We start from the raw sequence: 18,629 nt of genomic DNA, 5'->3' as shown, positions 1-18,629 counted from the left end.
TGCTTTATCGTTTTATGGGTTGTACCATTAACCCTTTCCCCCCAGAAATTAGGTGACTGTAGTTTTGCTTTATCGCTTCATGGGTTGTACCATTAACCCTTCCCCCCCCCCAGAAATTAGGTAACTGTAGTTTTGCTTTATCGCTTCATGGGTTGTACTATTAACCCTTTTCCCCCAGAAATTAGGTGACTGGTTTTGCTTTATCGTTTTATGGGTTGTACTATTAACCCTTTCCCCCCAGAAATTAGGTGACTGTAGTTTTGCTTTATCGCTTCATGGATTGTACCATTAACCCTTTCCCCCCCAGAAATTAGGTAACTGTAGTTTTGCTTTATCGCTTCATGGGTTGTACCATTAACCCTTTCCCCCCAGAAATTAGGTGACTGTAGATTTGCTTTATCGTTTTATGGGTTGTACCATTAATCCTTTCCCCCCAGAAATTAGGTGACTGTAGTTTTGCTTTATCGCTTCATGGGTTGTACCATTAACCCTTTCCCCCCCAGAAATTAGGTAACTGTAGTTTTGCTTTATCGTTTCATGGGTTGTACCATTAACCCTTTCCCCCCAGAAATTAGGTAACTGTAGATTTGCTTTAGATTTTTTTCTCAGGCTGTTGCTTGAATTCTTGTAAAATTACTTTATTACTTTAGCGACTGGCAGGAAAACGTATCTGTGTAAAATATTTCTGGGGGGTATCTTATATTTCGGTGGAAGGGGGTGAACCCCTATTGACTACGCCCATGTTCGCAGGTATGGGTCTTTTGTTGACAATTTACACAAGACCCCAGCATTTAAGTCAATGTTTGATCTAATTAGCATATATTTGCAGCTATAAAACATGAGTAGGTTTCTTTTTGTTGAATGAATGTATAATAAAGGGTTACAACTTTTAAACCTAGTGACTCCTAAAAGGTTCAATCACAATGAGTTACCCTTTCACACTTGAAACGATCCGCAATATTCTCTAAAACTTCAGGCTCTCTTTTAAAAAGAAATCATTAAAGTTAAAAAAAAATTACTAATATCACGTGATTGTCTTGGCTAAAGTTATGATTAGTTGAAACACACTAGTTTCCGGTAGTAAGAGGTTATTGGAATAATAAATAAAACGGTTAATTATGTACAAGATATACAATAATTATGTAGTAAATTATTCATGCCAATTTTCAACCTTAAAAGGAAGGAAAGATTTATACGAACAGCACACAAACCAGCTTTTAGGGCTTTTCAATACTTCGATTCAGATATTCATATTCCAAGCTTATTCTTCTCTCATTCCTAAACATGCAAACTCTCTCTCTCTCTCTTCATAACAGAAATATCTTTTATGTTGTCGACGTCTGATCATTGTTTTGATTCTCCTGCTCGTCAGAGATTGAAAACGAGGCTGCTTCCGGTAAGTTCTCCAAGCGCGTACCGTGAAACCTTGACTCCGAGGAAAGGTCAAAGGTGCTTTTTCTGCTGTCCGTGTTGGGGCTTCTGCTAGGTTTGAAGACCTCGTCGTCTTGGGTCTCGCTAGTTCTGTCTGGACTCTTGTCCGCGTGGCTTGTAGGCTTCTTCTTCCGTTCTTCCACTGACCCAAGACGTAGTGGAGTTAGTAGACCAGTAGTGGACGTCTGACGGTGGACGTGAACATGAACTGAAAATATAAATGACCAAATCTTTAAAAAATGCTTCATCTACATTCAGACATTTTATTACATATAAGAAAAGGAATATAGTCAAAGACGTATTGAAATCACGTAATCAGAAGATTAAAAACACCAAATGAAATAGGCATTTCTTTTGAAAATGAATGAATAATTTTATTGTTGCCTAAACAAGATTTTGTCTGCCTATCTAAATTCCTTACAGTTTTAATTTTTTAAATGTCTATGGTAAATTGCTGTTGTATTGGCAGCTATACCTTTATATAACCAGTAAGGTTGAGGTCGGCAATGGTGGTCAAATTGAAGTTTCATTTTTCCAAATGCCTGCCTAGTCTATTTAAACAGAGTCACGTTTTTCTATCATTAAAGCTAATTAAGCCCTCATTAAGCTACATTTTGTAATTCCTTTTAAAGTTTTGTGACTGCTTATATGTTGTTATTCAAAAAAATTAACTACCGAGGCCTATTTTCATTTCTTCTTCAAAGTATCCACCATTGCGGATTGTAAAATAGAGATAAATAATAATCTAAAATCTAGCGATGTCCAAAATTATGGCCCACGGGTCCTATCCGGCCCTTCGAGTAGTAAAGTAGCCCCTTTCAGACCTTGTGATCAATAAGGCAGATGACAAAGGATGCCATACGGCTAACAGAACGACCAATCACTTGAACCTGGAATCTCGTTTCGGAAGCCACCTCGCCCCATCAAAACTCTTTCCCAAACGGCAGAGGCTCAATTCCATTGGGTTCGAAGACCTTTTTGTGGAGATGTGTCACGTGACATGCCTGTCGGAGCTGTACGCCTGTTTGTCCGCAAGCCAGAAGCAGTTGGTCAAGACTCATGTAGAATTGTACAAACTATGGGACACCAGTGCGGCGGATTTCGCATAAACGCCATTGGGACGGTCGTCTTAGATGTTTCACGTCTTATTGCAGTGTTGACGAGCTGGTGATCCGTGGTCCTATTCGGATCATATTACAAAGCGTATTTTATCAAACCGCTTTGTCTGTCCTTTTGTCTATCTGGTTCAAATCTTGTACACGTTTTTTTTCCCCACTCCACATTCTCGGATCAAGTTGAAGCTTTGCACAATTATTTAGTGTCGAAGACAACACATGAATCGATTAAAAAAAAAAATTAATTAGTTAATTAATGAGTGGGAATTCAATAATCGTGATTTATATTGTAAAAGGGACATATATCTTTCAGTATTGAGAAATATGACACTAGGTCTAAATGTGCGATTCTTTTCTTATAGTATATAACCTAGTTTGTTTACTTATATATCTTTTGTTTTACATTTTGGTTATAAAGCTGCTATACCATCATCGATTTTTTCGCTTTGGTGAATTTCCTTTTAACCCTTTTTTTTTTAATTATGTATACATTTAATTTCTACTTTTTAGTGCGTTTAAATATAAGCGTTGTTTAATTATTTTTTTCTTTCCTTTTTCTTTTTTTTATTATTGTTTCCTCTTTAGTGATAAACTTTTGCAATTATTTTCGTAACAACCAGAAGAAGGTCTGTGATCCAAACATAGAACCTCTATGTGTCACACTTTGGCTTAACTATTCGCCAAGGGAAGTCACTCAGGTGTGTAGTGCTATTATTTATATACCACCCTAGACATAAATATACCCATAGACATAAATAAATATAGACTGGCCGATTAAAGAGTTTTATGAAACGAAAATGTGTGACTCGCAAATTTTGTGTACTTTATTATACAGCATTTATGAGCAGTATAAAAGTTAAGTATTGATATCTATTTCAGCCATAACCTATATAAGTATTACAATATTTTCACTAGTGTTTTTTTTAAATCTCTAAGACTGAAGACCGCGCAGCTACACAGAATTCGGAAATCCGACAACAATAGATGTACATGTTTTCAAGTTACATGAAGTTACTTCCTTTTGCCAGTCTATATTTATTTATGTCTATGAATATACCACTCCTGACTTATTTCCCTTTTTCTATGGATTACGGTTAACGAGGGAGTGATGTGGTCAGCACAACGACCAACCACCTTTTACTTCTCCAACATAGGTCAGGTAATTATTTGAGTTTGGACGTCCTAAAAATCCCTGTCTTCCCCTGGATTCGAACTCTTAGACCTCTCAGTTCAAACGCCACGCTTCGTAGGGAGTCGACACCACACTCTGAAATTCGACATTATGGGTCAGGAATAGAACAGTTAAAGAAATCTATTAATGATTGGAAAATATACAGGGGGCTGGGTAGGTCGGCGTATTTTGAGTTCCTTGAACGCCTCCCAGGATGAGAGGGTGGCGAGGGAACAAAATAATTACGAACTCTTTTCTGCTTTAAAGTTTTGGAACAACAATAGCTAGTGTCTGAGTATTGATCTTGTACGATATCCACCATGGAATATTCGAGTTCGTTATAAAAAAACTTTTTTTTAATTCTAGCCCAATAATTGTTATTTAATCTAGAGCGTGGAGAACTTTGTTTGCTCACACGATATTTGTGTTATGTCCCTTTGTTGTCAACAGGGAGTTGTGCCCAAGATGGCGTCGTATGATACATTAATTACATGTTATTATTATGCTTCACTACTAATCAACATCATTCCCAGCTTACCCGCCAGGAATGGCCAAGAATGAGAGAATGAACAATAAGAAAAAAACTTTTGGAATGACACATAAACAACGATCATGCAGTGATGACAAATTGGTTGGTGAAATTAACATATTTTCTTTTGTTGTTCGACTTTGAAGAGCTAAATTTTCTGTAAATGTCTATATTGTTGATTTCTTATATTATAAACTATCATTCCCGTCATGATATGCATGGGCGTTGCTGTCTTTATTTAAGAAATTTGAAAGTAAACTTAGTTTTAGGTTCCGACAGTTTAGAATTGGTTGGCTCTTGTCTGCATGCTTTTTCACATGACAATGCTTTTATTTAAATAATCTCATGAAATTATTATTCTAAATCAACAACAGTTTAAAATAAAAAATTGAGGAATATACAACAGGATGTCATGAAAGGGAGACGATTAATCAATGCAAAAATTTACAAATGTTATTTGTATAGTTGTGTCCCCTGATTAAGACCATTCACTTGTGAACACAGAAACTTTTAAATCCTACTGTTGGTTCTAAGCACTAGAAACTTTAGCTTATTTTTAAATAAAACGTCATTGCTATTTGTGTTAGACTTTTACTTTTGTTGGGAAATGTTTGCTCTTTACATTCTCTTTATGAATCAAAATCTTACTATCTTTTTTTTTACTTCACTTTTTTTTAATTTTTTTTTTTTGGTTTGTAAAATGTATCATAAAGTGATCCTTTTGTAAAGTCTTTTGAAAAGCAGTCTTTGAAGAGCGCTGCATCTTTCGATTCTTATTGTCCTGCAGGAAATGTATGCACTTTGTAGTGTAGACTTTTCAAGCACAGGAATGCAAAATAATTAAAAGATTCCACATGGTGACCAAGAGACTATTTCGACCTACTTTCAAAACTGAGTTAATAAGTAGGTCAAACCAATGTATAATTTTTGAATTTTATAAATTTGCTTTTGTACAGTGACTATTTGAAGCATTGGATCAGTGCGTTAGTGTCTAATTTCATTTGTGAATGCATGCTCCACTTAAGCCCTCAGTAACACAAACTCAGCTTTGGTCAGGATTCAAACTTGAGACTCAACCACACATCTTTTGCTTTCAGAATTAGAAGACCTTGAACTCAAAAGCAAAATAAATTATAAAAGTTTTAGTCTAACTTTAAACATCTCCAATACAACCTATAAGTATTAAAATGTAAGTTAAATTATATGAGCTACAAATTTACTGTCCTAAAATTGATTAAGTGCATGACATCAACTGAAGCCAAAGGTCTGAGATTAAACACCAGAAATGACTTAACAGCTGTACTTAAACTCTACAGATGGATATTCCTGAATAGTTTTGACTAGAAATCTTTTCTTACTATTTTATTTTTGATTGTGTCAGAAGTATTGTTACAGCAGACACCAATGTAGGATGTTGGTATATAAAAGTTGGGCAACATTGGTCTAGACCTGAACTAATTACTAAGTGTATACCTAACAGTTCTGTCATATTTTTTCCACCAGTAATAACTTGTAGGATAGCTAGGCTAAGATGTATTGTTTACTATTAAATTTGATAGAAAAAAAAATAGAACAGTAGAACTCATAAACTAAACTGAGCAACAAGACAACAAAGGAAATAAAACCCAGCACAACAAAGGAAACAAAACCCAACAATGGAAACCATAACTCAACAACATCAAAAACTTGAAACAAAGAGACAAAGTGACACAAGCCAAAAATAAAAAAAATAAAAAAGAGTTGGTTTTGCTCCTTTCATCAAAATTTAATGGAAAAAAAAAACAAAAACAAACAAACATGGTAATATAGTCCAAAAAGAAAAACAACAAACAATAGAATAAAAATGTTCAAAAAATGGTTTTAAAATATTTATAATATGTATAGAATTATGTATATTTTTTGTAGAATATCCAAAACATTTTTATCAAGGAAAACTATTATATATTAAAAAGATATGCATCTAAAATCAAACGAAAGAAAATTTTACACGAGTTTAACATTTACATTTGAAATATACAGGTAATGATATTTACTACTATTATTTTATTATTATTTTCTAGGAGCCTGATCAATAAGCTTCAACTATCTTTCAACTTAATAATAAAAAATTATTATATTCTAAGATACGGAGAGCTAGGAAGTTCCATTCAAATAAGGGGCTCAGCAGACAGAAGGGGTCAGTTTCACTAGGGTGTCCCAACCACACCAGGAAGGGAGCACAGATCTTGAGCACTTAGTTTACACATTAAAAAAAAAGACTTATTGAATAGATTCTCCCCACTTGATTAAAATGTGATCTAGTTTTAAATATAAACAAAATGGAGGTCTCGTTTAACGTTAAGTTTTAATTCGCTGCATTTTTAAACAAATGAACAACATTGCCTAACAAATAATAATGTTGAATTTCCTTTAAATACTATATGATATAAAACAAATTCAACTCACTACAATTAGTATAAAAAAAAAGAGATAAACATATTGGCATTATGCTAATCTGTCAAGTGATCTCGTTATTAATCATGATCATATTGCAACTTTATATATAAGAATCAGGCCCAGAAAAACCATCAATAAGAACTATAACAAAAGAAACACTATTACCTAATATTTCGACTTCTTTTTGTTTTCGTTCTTCCACATACATCACAATAAGATATTTACATAATTAGGCCTACATATATTCAGATATAAGGCTGGCGTACCTTTAAAAGGGAGCAACAGATTCACACACAGTTGTACCGCACATAATACAAATGATATTCACTGAATTTTAAAGTTATCACAAGATGTTGTCAACTCAATACTGCATCAGAACTACAAACAAAACAACAGCTGTATATCCACACATAAAACATACTGATGTTGCCTCTACTTGTACAATTGTACATAGCAAACAACTGATTTTACATTATCAACACTTTCTCATCTTAGAAGGGGGTTAATAATTAATCTGTTCTGGGAACTTCATCTTCTTAGGTACCAGCAATCTCCAGAGATAAATGTGAATGCCAAAAGAAAACAGCAACACATAAACATAGCCATTAACTAGTTTCTGTTAGAAATGCATTGGGCAGGGCCGGCCTTGGATAATGGGAGGCCCTAGGCGAAGTGAATCTGGTGGCCCCAAATGAAATAAAAAAAAAAATGAAAGCAAAAAAAATCAAATTCTGCAATCAATTAAAAACCTGAAATTCACAAATCACAATTTCCATAGTAGAGACAGAGTTAGAGTAGTAAACATTGTCAGAGTGCTCTACCATTTCTAAGATAGGATCCAAGTTTTGCATTTTGTTCTCCTAATTATTTTTTTTAGCCCTGTGGAGGCCCCCTAACAATAGCAGGCCCTAGGCTGCTGCCTAGTTTGCCTATGGCTAAGGCCGGCCCTGTTAAATGTTTTGGCTAATTGGGTATTTTCTAAGCACACTTATGCATGATTCCATTATTGAACTAGACTGAGTACTATATTTAGGGTTTTGTTAGATTCCATTATTGAACTAGACTGAGTACTATATTTAGGGTTTTGTTTGCAATAAAAGAACATTATGGAGAGGACAGTAAGGCCTATCACTTTTAGCTTGTGGCCTATGAAAGTATGGTAGCTGAAATGGTGAAAAAGTTATAAATAAAACCTAAAACCTGATCTGTAAATTTAAATCATTTCCAGTAGGCAAAACATAACAAGGACAGATGCTAATATTGATTTCTAGTTTCTCTTAATAATCTTCATCTCTGCCTTCTTGTTATTTTCTAAGTTCTCTATACAGCCTCATTTCTCTCTCCTTTCAATAAATACACTTCTAGCCAAGGAATTGAAACAAGGCAAACTTTTAGCAACATTGAGACTAAGAAGTATACACACTTGATTCTCTCTATCAAACATTTTTTTTTTTGGCATGATAGGGGGAGAACCAACATACACCGCAGGTTAGCAGTATTATCTACCAAAAAGAAGTGCCAATACATTACATCTACTAACAAATAACAAAATGAGTGTAAAAAAAAAACTTTAACACACATATCAAATGAGGACAAGCAATCTGACTTTAAGTACTGATAGAGAGAATTTCTCATCTGTTGTTAAAATATCAACATATCTAATAGCCTCACCAAGCTTTCATATCACAAGAGCATCATACTCAATAATTTGACCAATATTTGCTGTCTTGTTGTAAGTAAAGTTAAGTAGTAAATTCCCCTTTCAGACCTTGCAATCTATATCTTTCTATCGTTAGAGCATGCTATTATTTCAAGGCTTGAGCATCTTTCCCGTAAAACATTATTTCTTATTAGTTGTTTCAAAGAAATCTTATCGAAACACAAAAAAATATTGCAGGTCGTGTTAAATTTTTTATTTGCTTTTTTTTTTTTTTTTTTAAATTCATTCATGAAACATAAAAAATTGAATCAGAATTTCAAAGTTACATTTTTTTTTAAAATTTTTTTTAAATTCTAAGCCTTGAATTCAAAAAATAAAATTCTTCATCTTCAAGGTGACAGCAATACTGAGCTTTAACTAGACTATCTTGAAGTGCCAACTTGATAAGAATTCAGCTGATGTGGCACCCACTTGATCTTGTTAGTTGGACTGTATATTTAAATTAGGATGTATTAAAAATATATGGACAAGTGTATGTATACATTACTAGCACGTAATGTACAACATATTGTACTATTAAGTTTAACATTCAAGCAATAAAAACTGACTCTTCAATATACACAAAAATTACAAAAATAAAACAAGCTTCTTTTTAAAAAAAAAAAAAAAGCAAGAAAACAAATGTCAATTAAATAAATATTATTATTTTTTGTTAAATTGTCAACTCAAGACTAACTTGTCGGAAAATACAAAGAAATAACAGTTGCCAGTATAAAAGAGTCTGTACACCATTTCCCTTGGCAGGCATAGCACTTGACTAATAAAAAAAAATTATAGCTTTTATATAGCGCTACTTTCATGCTTATAGCATGCTCAAATCGCTATGGTCCAATCTCATTTGTGGACCAGTTGGGCAGGAGGGGGTATCTGGGAGAAGGTTTTCCGTGCTGCCTTTAGGCGCTCAGTAAACACAAGTCTGCCAGAGTCGGGTGTCGAACCTCGAGCCCCCTTCATAGGTAGCCAAGACATGCCAAGTTCAAGCGTACTTAGCCTATCGACCATGCTTCCCACTAAATAACTTTTCAACTCTTCCAGTACAAGAAAGAACAAAAGTGAACATAAAATGTGTAGAAAAGAAAAGCAGAAGATACAACATTGGACAGAACGAATAAAACAACTCTAGGTTTTCTCAACAATGGCATATTATTTTCAAATTAAACAAAAAAGGCCGCATAAATAAGCAAGTGTTAGATTCAAACGAATGGAAAGAGGAACAATAAAAAAAAAACAACAGGAGCACATTAAAAAAAGTATTTGTATAACAATGAAGAAAATTTATTTTTAGAGACGTTCAGTTATAAATGGGGAAAGCTTTTCAGTTAATCCAAGAAGACAACATCTCCAGCTGTTTAGGAAAAGAATTTCAGGTTTAACTATTTTTAATTATTACTAAAAAAAAAAAACAAAATTACAATGCAAACCAAAAAAAATAAATAAATAAATCCAGACATTACACATTTAAATAAAAAAGCTGGCACAAACATATGAATTGTTTTGAAAAAACCAAGATGGAAGAAAAAACGGAACAAAAATAGTCACACTTTAAAATGGCTAGCATAAACGTATGGTATTTATTAATAAGTCCATGGTATATATTACAATCTATTTACATTTTAATTTATTACAGATTCATTATCACCTTTAATATGGAACAAAAACAGATAAAGTACATTTTCGTCAATTCAAGCTTTGAAAAAAAAAAAATAAATAAAAGCCAGTAAATCCTCATTGTGGATATTTATTTGTAAAGATTCTATGAACCTTACTGCATCTACAGCCTTTCCAAGTGACAATATGGTATTACAAACAATGTAATAATGTACTTACTTATAATGAGTATTATAGCAGTTTTCGAATTTCAATGTTAGCTAGAACATTTATAAATATATATATTGACAAACTAGACCATTTTGAGTTTAGGTGTTACAGTCAATAAATAAAGAAAAGAAAGATTGACTAGGAGAGGAAACGCAGAAGATATTGCTGAATGGACAGATGGTTCAAATCACAGTGTTAGATGTTAGAGAGTTATAGATTATATATACATAGTACGATATACAGAGAATTTACAAGTAAGATAAAAGTTACAACAGAGTTGACCCCCTTGACATTTATAAATAAAAAGTGCTGACCTCTTGGAGGGTGTGATGGGGGATGGTAGGGATAACAGGGGGTGACAAGTGCCCTATTCCTTACCTTTCGACTCCACTGAGGTATTTCTAATAGTTGCATCCTTGGATATGTTGTGTTTCCCCCCATGGCCATAGCTTCCCATGGTGCCGCTGTGGGAGGGCGCTTTCAGGGGAGGGAACACAGGCTTAGGGGAAAGCTTGGGCTTGGGCGTCACAGAGGAGGTGGAAGAAAATGACGATGACGGGGATGAGGCTGATGTGGCGATGGACGATGTGGACTGAACAGTGGCCGCTGTGGCTGAATTATTGGTGCCAAGCTGGTCACCAGCATCCTCTCCCATGTTCTGGTTTTCATCCCTAGAGGCACATTGCTTTGCTTTTTCTCTTTCTTCAGCATCTGTCATGAGACAAAAATAATATGAATGACCAAAAAAAAGCCCCATTAATATTACACAAACTCATAGGCAGCCCATATGGGCCACTGTTTAATAGGCAATGCAGATCAAAAGGCATAGTATAATTTGATAAAGGATGCATGAGAAATGGTTGAATTCTTTGTGAATTCTTTAGGCCCTAAGCATCTGGCAAAATATGATTTGCTCAGAATGAAAATGACCACTTGGTGGCTGGTGGCGGTTAAACAGGCTAAAGCAATTGATTTTAGTGCAGTACTGCACAGGACACTGCTCAATATGTGCATGCTTTTTTTTTTGCAATATTGTGGTCAAACTAATTCCACTATAGCCAATGCCGAAGTCAGAGGACACAGTGGTAAATATCTTGTATGTGTCCCCAGCTTCAATAGCTGAGAGCGGAATGTGTCAATCGACTTGTACAATAATTTTAATATAATTATTATGTAAAATAATAAACTTACAGAACATCTAATTTAAGCCCTCTAAGAGATATGGTGAAATTGAATTTTTTAATCAACTCTTCAAGTTTTATCAATAGATACAGATGTACAGATTATATATACTTAGTGGCTTTCTCCCTTTCCGGGCCACTAAAACAGAAAATAATAGTCCACAAAGAAAATATCACTGTACATAAAAGAAAAAAAACATCACTCAGCACAAATCTAAGTTGAACATATGTTCAGTTTGAACATTTCTCTTCTACTGAAATTTAAAAAAAATGGAGCTTCTCTATAATGAAAAACAAAAAATGGAAAAAAGTTTTATTTGTCCTTGTTCTGCACCTACATGAACATCAAATGTGTCTGTTAAAACTTGGGATTATCCAGTTCTACTTTTCCTCATGTCTGTTTGTTTTACATATGCTTTTTAAGAACACAAACAATTTAGTAACTTATGAGGCAGCTGAAACTCAAGAAGATGACTATTACATTAAGACAAAGTTTCAAGTTGATTTTAAGTGTACAACCTTTTTGAGCTCGTAATTTCCAAAGGCTCTTGTTCTGTGTCAGACACTCAACCCAGGGGCGTTTTAATTCAAACCGTCCATCTGAAGACAAAATAAAGCAGAAATATTTTAATTCATTCATTTAATTGAAATAAAAATAAAATTAACATAGGTGTTGTGAAGACAAGACATAGACTTTATGGACAAACAAGACTTGTGTCTATCAATGATTAAAGTATCATTAAAGAAACACCAGCGCTTGATCAACTAGAAAAAATATATATAAAGGCAATCAATGTAAACTGTAAATACATTGTAGCAAAACAATCAAAGGCTGAAGTACCACAACTAACTAGAAAACTGAACCTTACTATAGATTCTCTCAGGCCTCTATAAAACAGAAACCTTGTCTCAAGAACAATAACTCCACACTAACAAACCAATGAAATCACAACAAATAAACATAAAGTTTGTCTAATCTTACAACCAGTTTCTATAAACCAAATTTCACATTACGGGGAAGAAGAGAAAACTGTGTCTCATATTCTGTCTGACTGCTGAACTACATCATAACACGTCTGGGAAACAAATTTGCGATTTGTATGGTGACATACATGCACTACGCTAAACAGCAGGGCTTCTTTCTGTCCAGGGCTCTCATTAGATAGAATTTGAACCTCTCAAGCCTTCACTCAAATGAAGTTTGATCATGATGATGGTAGAAAAAAAACGCCTTGCTTGACTTATTGACTAATTTTCTGATTTTAAATTTAGAAGTTTCAGATGGTATGCAATTCAGAATGATTTTACATCAGTCCAGAACTGGGCAATGACAAAATAATCTTAATTTCTGAAAGAATATCTAAAACTTACTAATGTTCACATCTCAAAATATAGAAAGTTAGTATTTGTCATGCCTTGTTTCTCTGATATTTTTTTTTAGGTTTGCTGGCAAAGAGTTTAGTTCTTAATACAATGTCTGAACCCTCATAGAATGACTTGGTGATTGTGTTCAGATTTAGTCCATTGAAGCATTTACTACTAGACATCACCAATAAGTAAAATTAAAAAATGAAATCTACCAAAAGAGTAATAGTCTGCTGTTTATTCAAAACTAAATCAAGAAATTTATTAACCAAAACAAACTTTTTTTTTTTTACAATTTGTAAATGTTTTAGAATCATCATTATTCCTTTGCGTTCCTCATTGAACATAGCGACTCATTAAAAACCTGACACTCTGCAATGTCTCTTGCTAGTTTTTTAATGGCTTCCAAGCTCTTCTTGTCCTCTTGGCTTCATCTAGCACACTGTGATGGCCTTCTTCTTCATCTTGTTCCCTGTGGGTTCCACTCTAAGGCCTGCCTAGCTCTGTTGTTGGTATCTTTTCTAAGGGTCTGACCAATCCATCTCCACTTTCTCTCTAAGATCTGCACCTCTATATTTCTCTTTCAGTCAATAAATTTTAAAACTTGACTAAAATACATTAAATTGTCTAAAGTGAGTTACAAAGAGATGATAAAAGAACATACACAGAAGAACATACATAGAAGAACATACACAGAAGAACATACAGAAAAGAACTTACATGGAGAGGCTGGGGATTTGGGTGTGCCTGGCCTACTACACAAACTAGAGGTACTCGTAGACTTGTCTCTCTTTTCTTTATTCTCAAACACCTCTTCTGAGATGGCCTCATCAATATTCCTTATGCTAAGTCCGGGGTTTGAACCCTGTTGGTGCAAGGGAGACATTACTTTCTCCAGCATGTCCCCCATCACCTGGAAGCTCGGATCTACAATAAAGTCTATAAAACCTGCACAAAGGGAAAAAAAAACACAGAATGTACAGGAAATCCTTAGTATGCACCCAGATGGAGTTTGTTAATAAGATAATGTATAGTTGATAAGATAAACTACTACTTAAGTGTAAGTCTAAGTAAGTATAGTCAATAAGATAAACTACATTACACCTTTTGAAGAGAGTTATGTAGTTTATTTTTTTCCATTCATAATCAGGCTTTAAAGTTGTTAAATGGTCACTGGACATTATTATGGATTTCATATATTTTTAAGAGGGATCCATGACCACATTAACTGTTGTCATAGAAACAGAAAATATTCATGTGCCCCACAAACTGTTAGATCCTTAAGAGGAACTTCAATCAATCTTCCTCATCCTATATTACAGCCATGAAACCTGCATCATGCATAATAGCCTAGACTATGTTGTCCAGCACCCACAAGTCAAGCTGCTCTTTGTTAGAGTACTGGTGTTAGCACAATGAGGTCAAGGAGCTAAGTTTTGGGAAAAAAACTATTATCAAGGTCAGATCAATTGTTTGTAAGACAGTAAAACATAAAAATGAGAAAATGAGCCATGTAAAACCTATGTAGACATGGTTTTAGCTTATGTACTCTCAGATATTTCAATCTTGTTTTAAGACTGTATAGTGTTGTAAATGGAATAGCTAGTACTAATGGCTTGGTAGATAGTGTTTAACTCTTTCTCTCCGTTATTATTTTTCACTATTCGAAGGAGTTCTTCTTTTAGTTCATGACTATTTCACTACTCTGTTAGGATTAAGCTTCAATAGCTTTGTTGTTTGTTATCAGAAAATGTTGTATTTTGGTATGGAATTAAAGGGGAAATGCATGCTCTTTTTATATCACACAAAGTCAAGTTTATAAAATTAATTTTTTAAGTTGATTTAATGAGGTCAAATTAAGGATAGGATTGTCGATTATGAGAGAAAGAGTTAAGTATCATCAACATCAAGTCACAACTAATTGCCTGTGTTTCAGTATAGCACCAGGAACCTGTGACACCTTCAGTCCTAAGACAACTCATTGAATCATCCTATCATTTTTATATGACCCGGCCTCTTCACCAATACTTACCTATTTGGCTTTCAGCAACTAGTGTATTTTTTCTATCACAGAGGGGTGAGAACGGCAAACCAAGTTCTTGTTCTCTATCTCCCTGCGAGGATAAACAAAATAAATTGCAAACATCACACAAGAACTCATTTGCCTTGGATGCTGCTTAAAGTAAATGGCAGTCAGCAAAAACTAAACAAAATAAAATGTTCACTATAAACTACTGCAAAAGTCTCCCTTAGCCACTTAATAGCGACCTGCTTATTGGAATAAGATAAGCAGACATCTGTTATAATGAAATGGTAAATACATTTGGTTTTGTGTTTTTCAAATGTAAGACATAGGAAAAGTCTGTAGATAAGATAAGATAAGAAAGGATAAGATAATTTTATTGATCCAATCAAATGGAAATTCAGTTGGACTACAGTTGACAATATCAGCGTAACTACTGTACAATAACGGTATAGATGAAAAATTTGAACAACATTTACACACAAACCACATACACATTCACAACCAGCGCTTTATGAATTTGACCTCTATGCATGTACTTCTCGATGATGACAGCTGATCTTGTAACACTCTGACCAAAAGTGGGATAAAGGAATGTTATGCATGCAATATGAAATTCCTGCAGTTATTTAGGTATGAAAGAGTTTGATCCCTTTGTATGGGATGTATGGATATGGATGTGCATAGTTTGCACATTACGTGGACTGAAATGTTATGATTTGCTGTAAGACAAGGGAACATATGTGAGTGGTTAAGAGCTAGTTGGTTTCTTGGAGTGAAAGGTTATAGGTCAATGTGTTCTTTTCAATATAAAATTTATTATTTCTTGGATAACTGGAGTTTTTTGTAGATTGTATTTAGTTCAGATGATTCTTGACAAGCAATAGTTATGGGGCTGGGGCGGTGTGGGATTATAAAAAACATTGGATTACCCAAGGTTAGCTGAACTTAAAAGATTTTAACCGCACGTCAAAAAATTTCTATATTTATTTACAATGTACTAATATATTCTCTAAAGACTTTTTAAGGTATAAAATAAACAATAAACAAAAAAGTGGAATGTACATACAAAACATGATTTCGGCTTTCATGTACCAAACTAAATTACAATATAAGCCTAACTATGTTCTAAAAAATATGTACTACAGTATACATTGGGGGTTGCTGTGGCTTTACTTTATTTTACAGTATACATTATTTATATAAATCTGTAGTAGCCTAAGTCTTTACTTTCTATGCAAATAATCTATCAAGGCTTTTACTTGAACATGTTCTGTATGCATTTGCAGATGGTGTAAACTTAGTTGGTGCTGCTATTGAGCATGTTGGATATGAATTGTAAACTACAGTAGCTGGAAAGTTAGACCACAGAACTTAGTTCTTTCTCATTTTTTCTGCTCTGACTTTGGCCTTCTTTCTCATGACATTAGGTGTCTCTTTAGTTATCATTGCACATGTTTAGTGTTCCTTTGATGTTCTGGTGCCTGTGATGTCCACAAAGGACTTTTTAATACTAAACTGTAAATTTAGCATAACAATGGAGTATGCACCCACCTGTCTGAAGAATTCCTCTAATAAGAAGCCTGTCCATTTTTCATGAAGTTCCCAATCTTTAGCAGGGTGACTGATGTCAGCACAATGCAAGACCAGGGATAAAACTTTGGACTTTTCAATACTGGAGTTTGAAAAAAAAACAAAAAACAAAGTCCATAGATATATTATTAAATCAAAGATTATTAATAATTAATTTATGGTAATTATTTATTTATTTTGAATAGGTTATTGCAATACATTAGAAAGCAATACAAGTATTTCACATGATTTACTTAGCCTTTTGTATTATGTACTTATGTCTATGCCAAAATGATATTCAGATTAATATAGCAGGCATAATTGTCTATGTTATGAAGTGATTATGTTAATAAATAAATTAGTTCCATCAAGAGGTAGATGCAGATGATTGCATCTTCCTTTTCCACTATGTCAAGGCATGTGAAATTCAGCCCCTTATAAAACACTAGTGACTGTGTTACTGATTTCTTTTTTCCCCATCTATAAGACAGCTTCAAAGTCTTCACCAAACTTCAAGAAAATATGGGAGGTTGAGTGGCAGAGTCAGCTAAGTTGGCTATCAAGGGGGCTGGAGTTCAAATCCTGAGTTGAGCTGAGTCGTGTTTGCTGAATATCTTAAAGCAGCACCGAAAACTTATTTTAAGATACCCCCCTTTCCCTACAGGTCAACAAGTGAGATTGGACCAGATGACCATGCAAGAAAGCTATAAAAAGTAATTTTAAAAAATAAATAAAGATGGTGACTAAATTTAATTTTTAAAAATATAATTTAGAAACAAGTCTTTCAATTAAAATCAGGATAAAACTCAAGTATTCAATCATCATAAGAAAAAAAAATTACCTAAAGTAAAAACAAAAATACAAAACAAAAAAAAAAGTAAAAAAGACTAGCATTACAAAATCAGATAAAATCAAATATCCTGCACAACATTTTTTCATTGAAGCTTTACAAGGTTGGTGTTTGATCTGCACAAGAAAACAAAGAAATGAACCAGGTTTGAACATTGCTGTAAAACTCTATGTGAACATATCTATTGACATAAGGCTGATGGAATTCCTCGAAGGCACAGAAGTCTTACAGTATATGTATAATAAGTTTCCCTAAGTAAATTAAGTTTTTACCAGGCATAATTGTTACAGGGAGTACTACAAGTTTCACTAAATATAGTAAGTTTCTGTAAAAGATCTTGTGACAGTGTGGACAGTATAGGTAAAGCATTGTTTATGCATTTTTAATCCATTAGTAAAACATAGGTATCAGAATTTTAGTACTTGGAAACTTAATGCAAGAATAGGACTTACTCAAATGTTCACTGTCTGCCTCTCACCTTTATCTAAACTGCCAGTGCATAGCATAGCAGTACTGGGTTTGAATCCCATGCATTGTCATCCATTGCTAACTATACTGTACAATAAACTAATCTTTGAGTTAGGTGTCATAACACTGGACACTCAAAAGTCTACCAAGGTAATTTTCTATCTTAAATAAGCACTGGCCTATATTCTTTTCTAAAATACAACAAAAAAAAAAGTAATTTAAGGACACCATTAATCTGATACGACACTTACTTTTCAGGCATTCCGAGCAAGCTCTTCATGTTTTTTATCTGTTGAAAGTGGAAAGACATATCGGTGGCCAGGACCATATCTATCACTAGTGACCGGAAATCCCTGCAGAGATAATCCAATAACAATTTAAAAATATATAACTTTAAATTTTACAAAACATATCAAAAAATATTCTTTTCAGGCAGATTTGACAACTATTGTAACAATTCATAAAGGATTTCTAACATTAATCTTTTAAGGCCATATGCCTCTGCCCCTGCTGTAGGAAACTTATGCTATATTACACCAACAATTTATTGTATACCATAAATATTAACTTTTCAAAATTGTGAATTTGTTAAACAAGAAGGATACTATAAATAAAATCCAAGAATATTTATATTCTGTTACTTTTTGTAAAAAGGTTATGTTAATAAAAAAAAAAGGGTTGACTCAGTTTCCTGTAGGTTATTTTTTGTGTGTTTGCTACAATGTTCAAGGAGACCCTCAAAATTTTTATGCCTAGAGGTTCACACCAAAAAAACAACAGGGATTAAGGGAGCATTCTATGGCTAAATGAGCTATTTAATAAAGTGCTGGCCTGGGGATCAATATGTGTCTGAGTTGTATGATGTTTTTTTTTTCTTTTTTAAATACTCTAGTCAAGATAGAAGCTCCAGAGTTTAGACATCTCAAATGATTTCCATAGCCTTAAATGTG

At 33.8% G+C, this 18,629-nt stretch overlaps 1 protein-coding gene across 5 annotated transcripts in view; it reads right to left on the bottom strand.

Moving 5' to 3' along the window:
* Positions 1–438: 438 nt before the first annotated feature.
* LOC106077092 (dual specificity calcium/calmodulin-dependent 3',5'-cyclic nucleotide phosphodiesterase 1C-like) overlaps positions 439–18,629 on the bottom strand; it is a 641,611-nt gene continuing 623,420 nt past the window's right edge. For all 5 annotated transcript variants that reach the window (XM_056013481.1, XM_056013479.1, XM_056013480.1 and 2 more), the window contains 7 exons: positions 17,931–18,032; positions 16,344–16,464; positions 14,799–14,880; positions 13,487–13,714; positions 11,921–12,001; positions 10,599–10,931; positions 439–1,639 (listed from right to left, as the gene is read on the bottom strand). In XM_056013481.1, the coding sequence (XP_055869456.1) occupies positions 1,326–1,639; positions 10,599–10,931; positions 11,921–12,001; positions 13,487–13,714; positions 14,799–14,880; positions 16,344–16,464; positions 17,931–18,032 (1,261 nt within the window). In that variant the 3' untranslated portion in view covers positions 439–1,325. The remainder of the gene's footprint in view (positions 1,640–10,598; positions 10,932–11,920; positions 12,002–13,486; positions 13,715–14,798; positions 14,881–16,343; positions 16,465–17,930; positions 18,033–18,629) is intronic.

The sequence above is a fragment of the Biomphalaria glabrata genome, chromosome 16 (genome assembly GCF_947242115.1).
Source record: "Biomphalaria glabrata chromosome 16, xgBioGlab47.1, whole genome shotgun sequence".
NCBI lineage: Eukaryota > Metazoa > Mollusca > Gastropoda > Planorbidae > Biomphalaria > Biomphalaria glabrata.
Note: the sequence above shows the minus strand (reverse complement) of the source record. Positions and strands in the feature narration are given on the sequence as shown.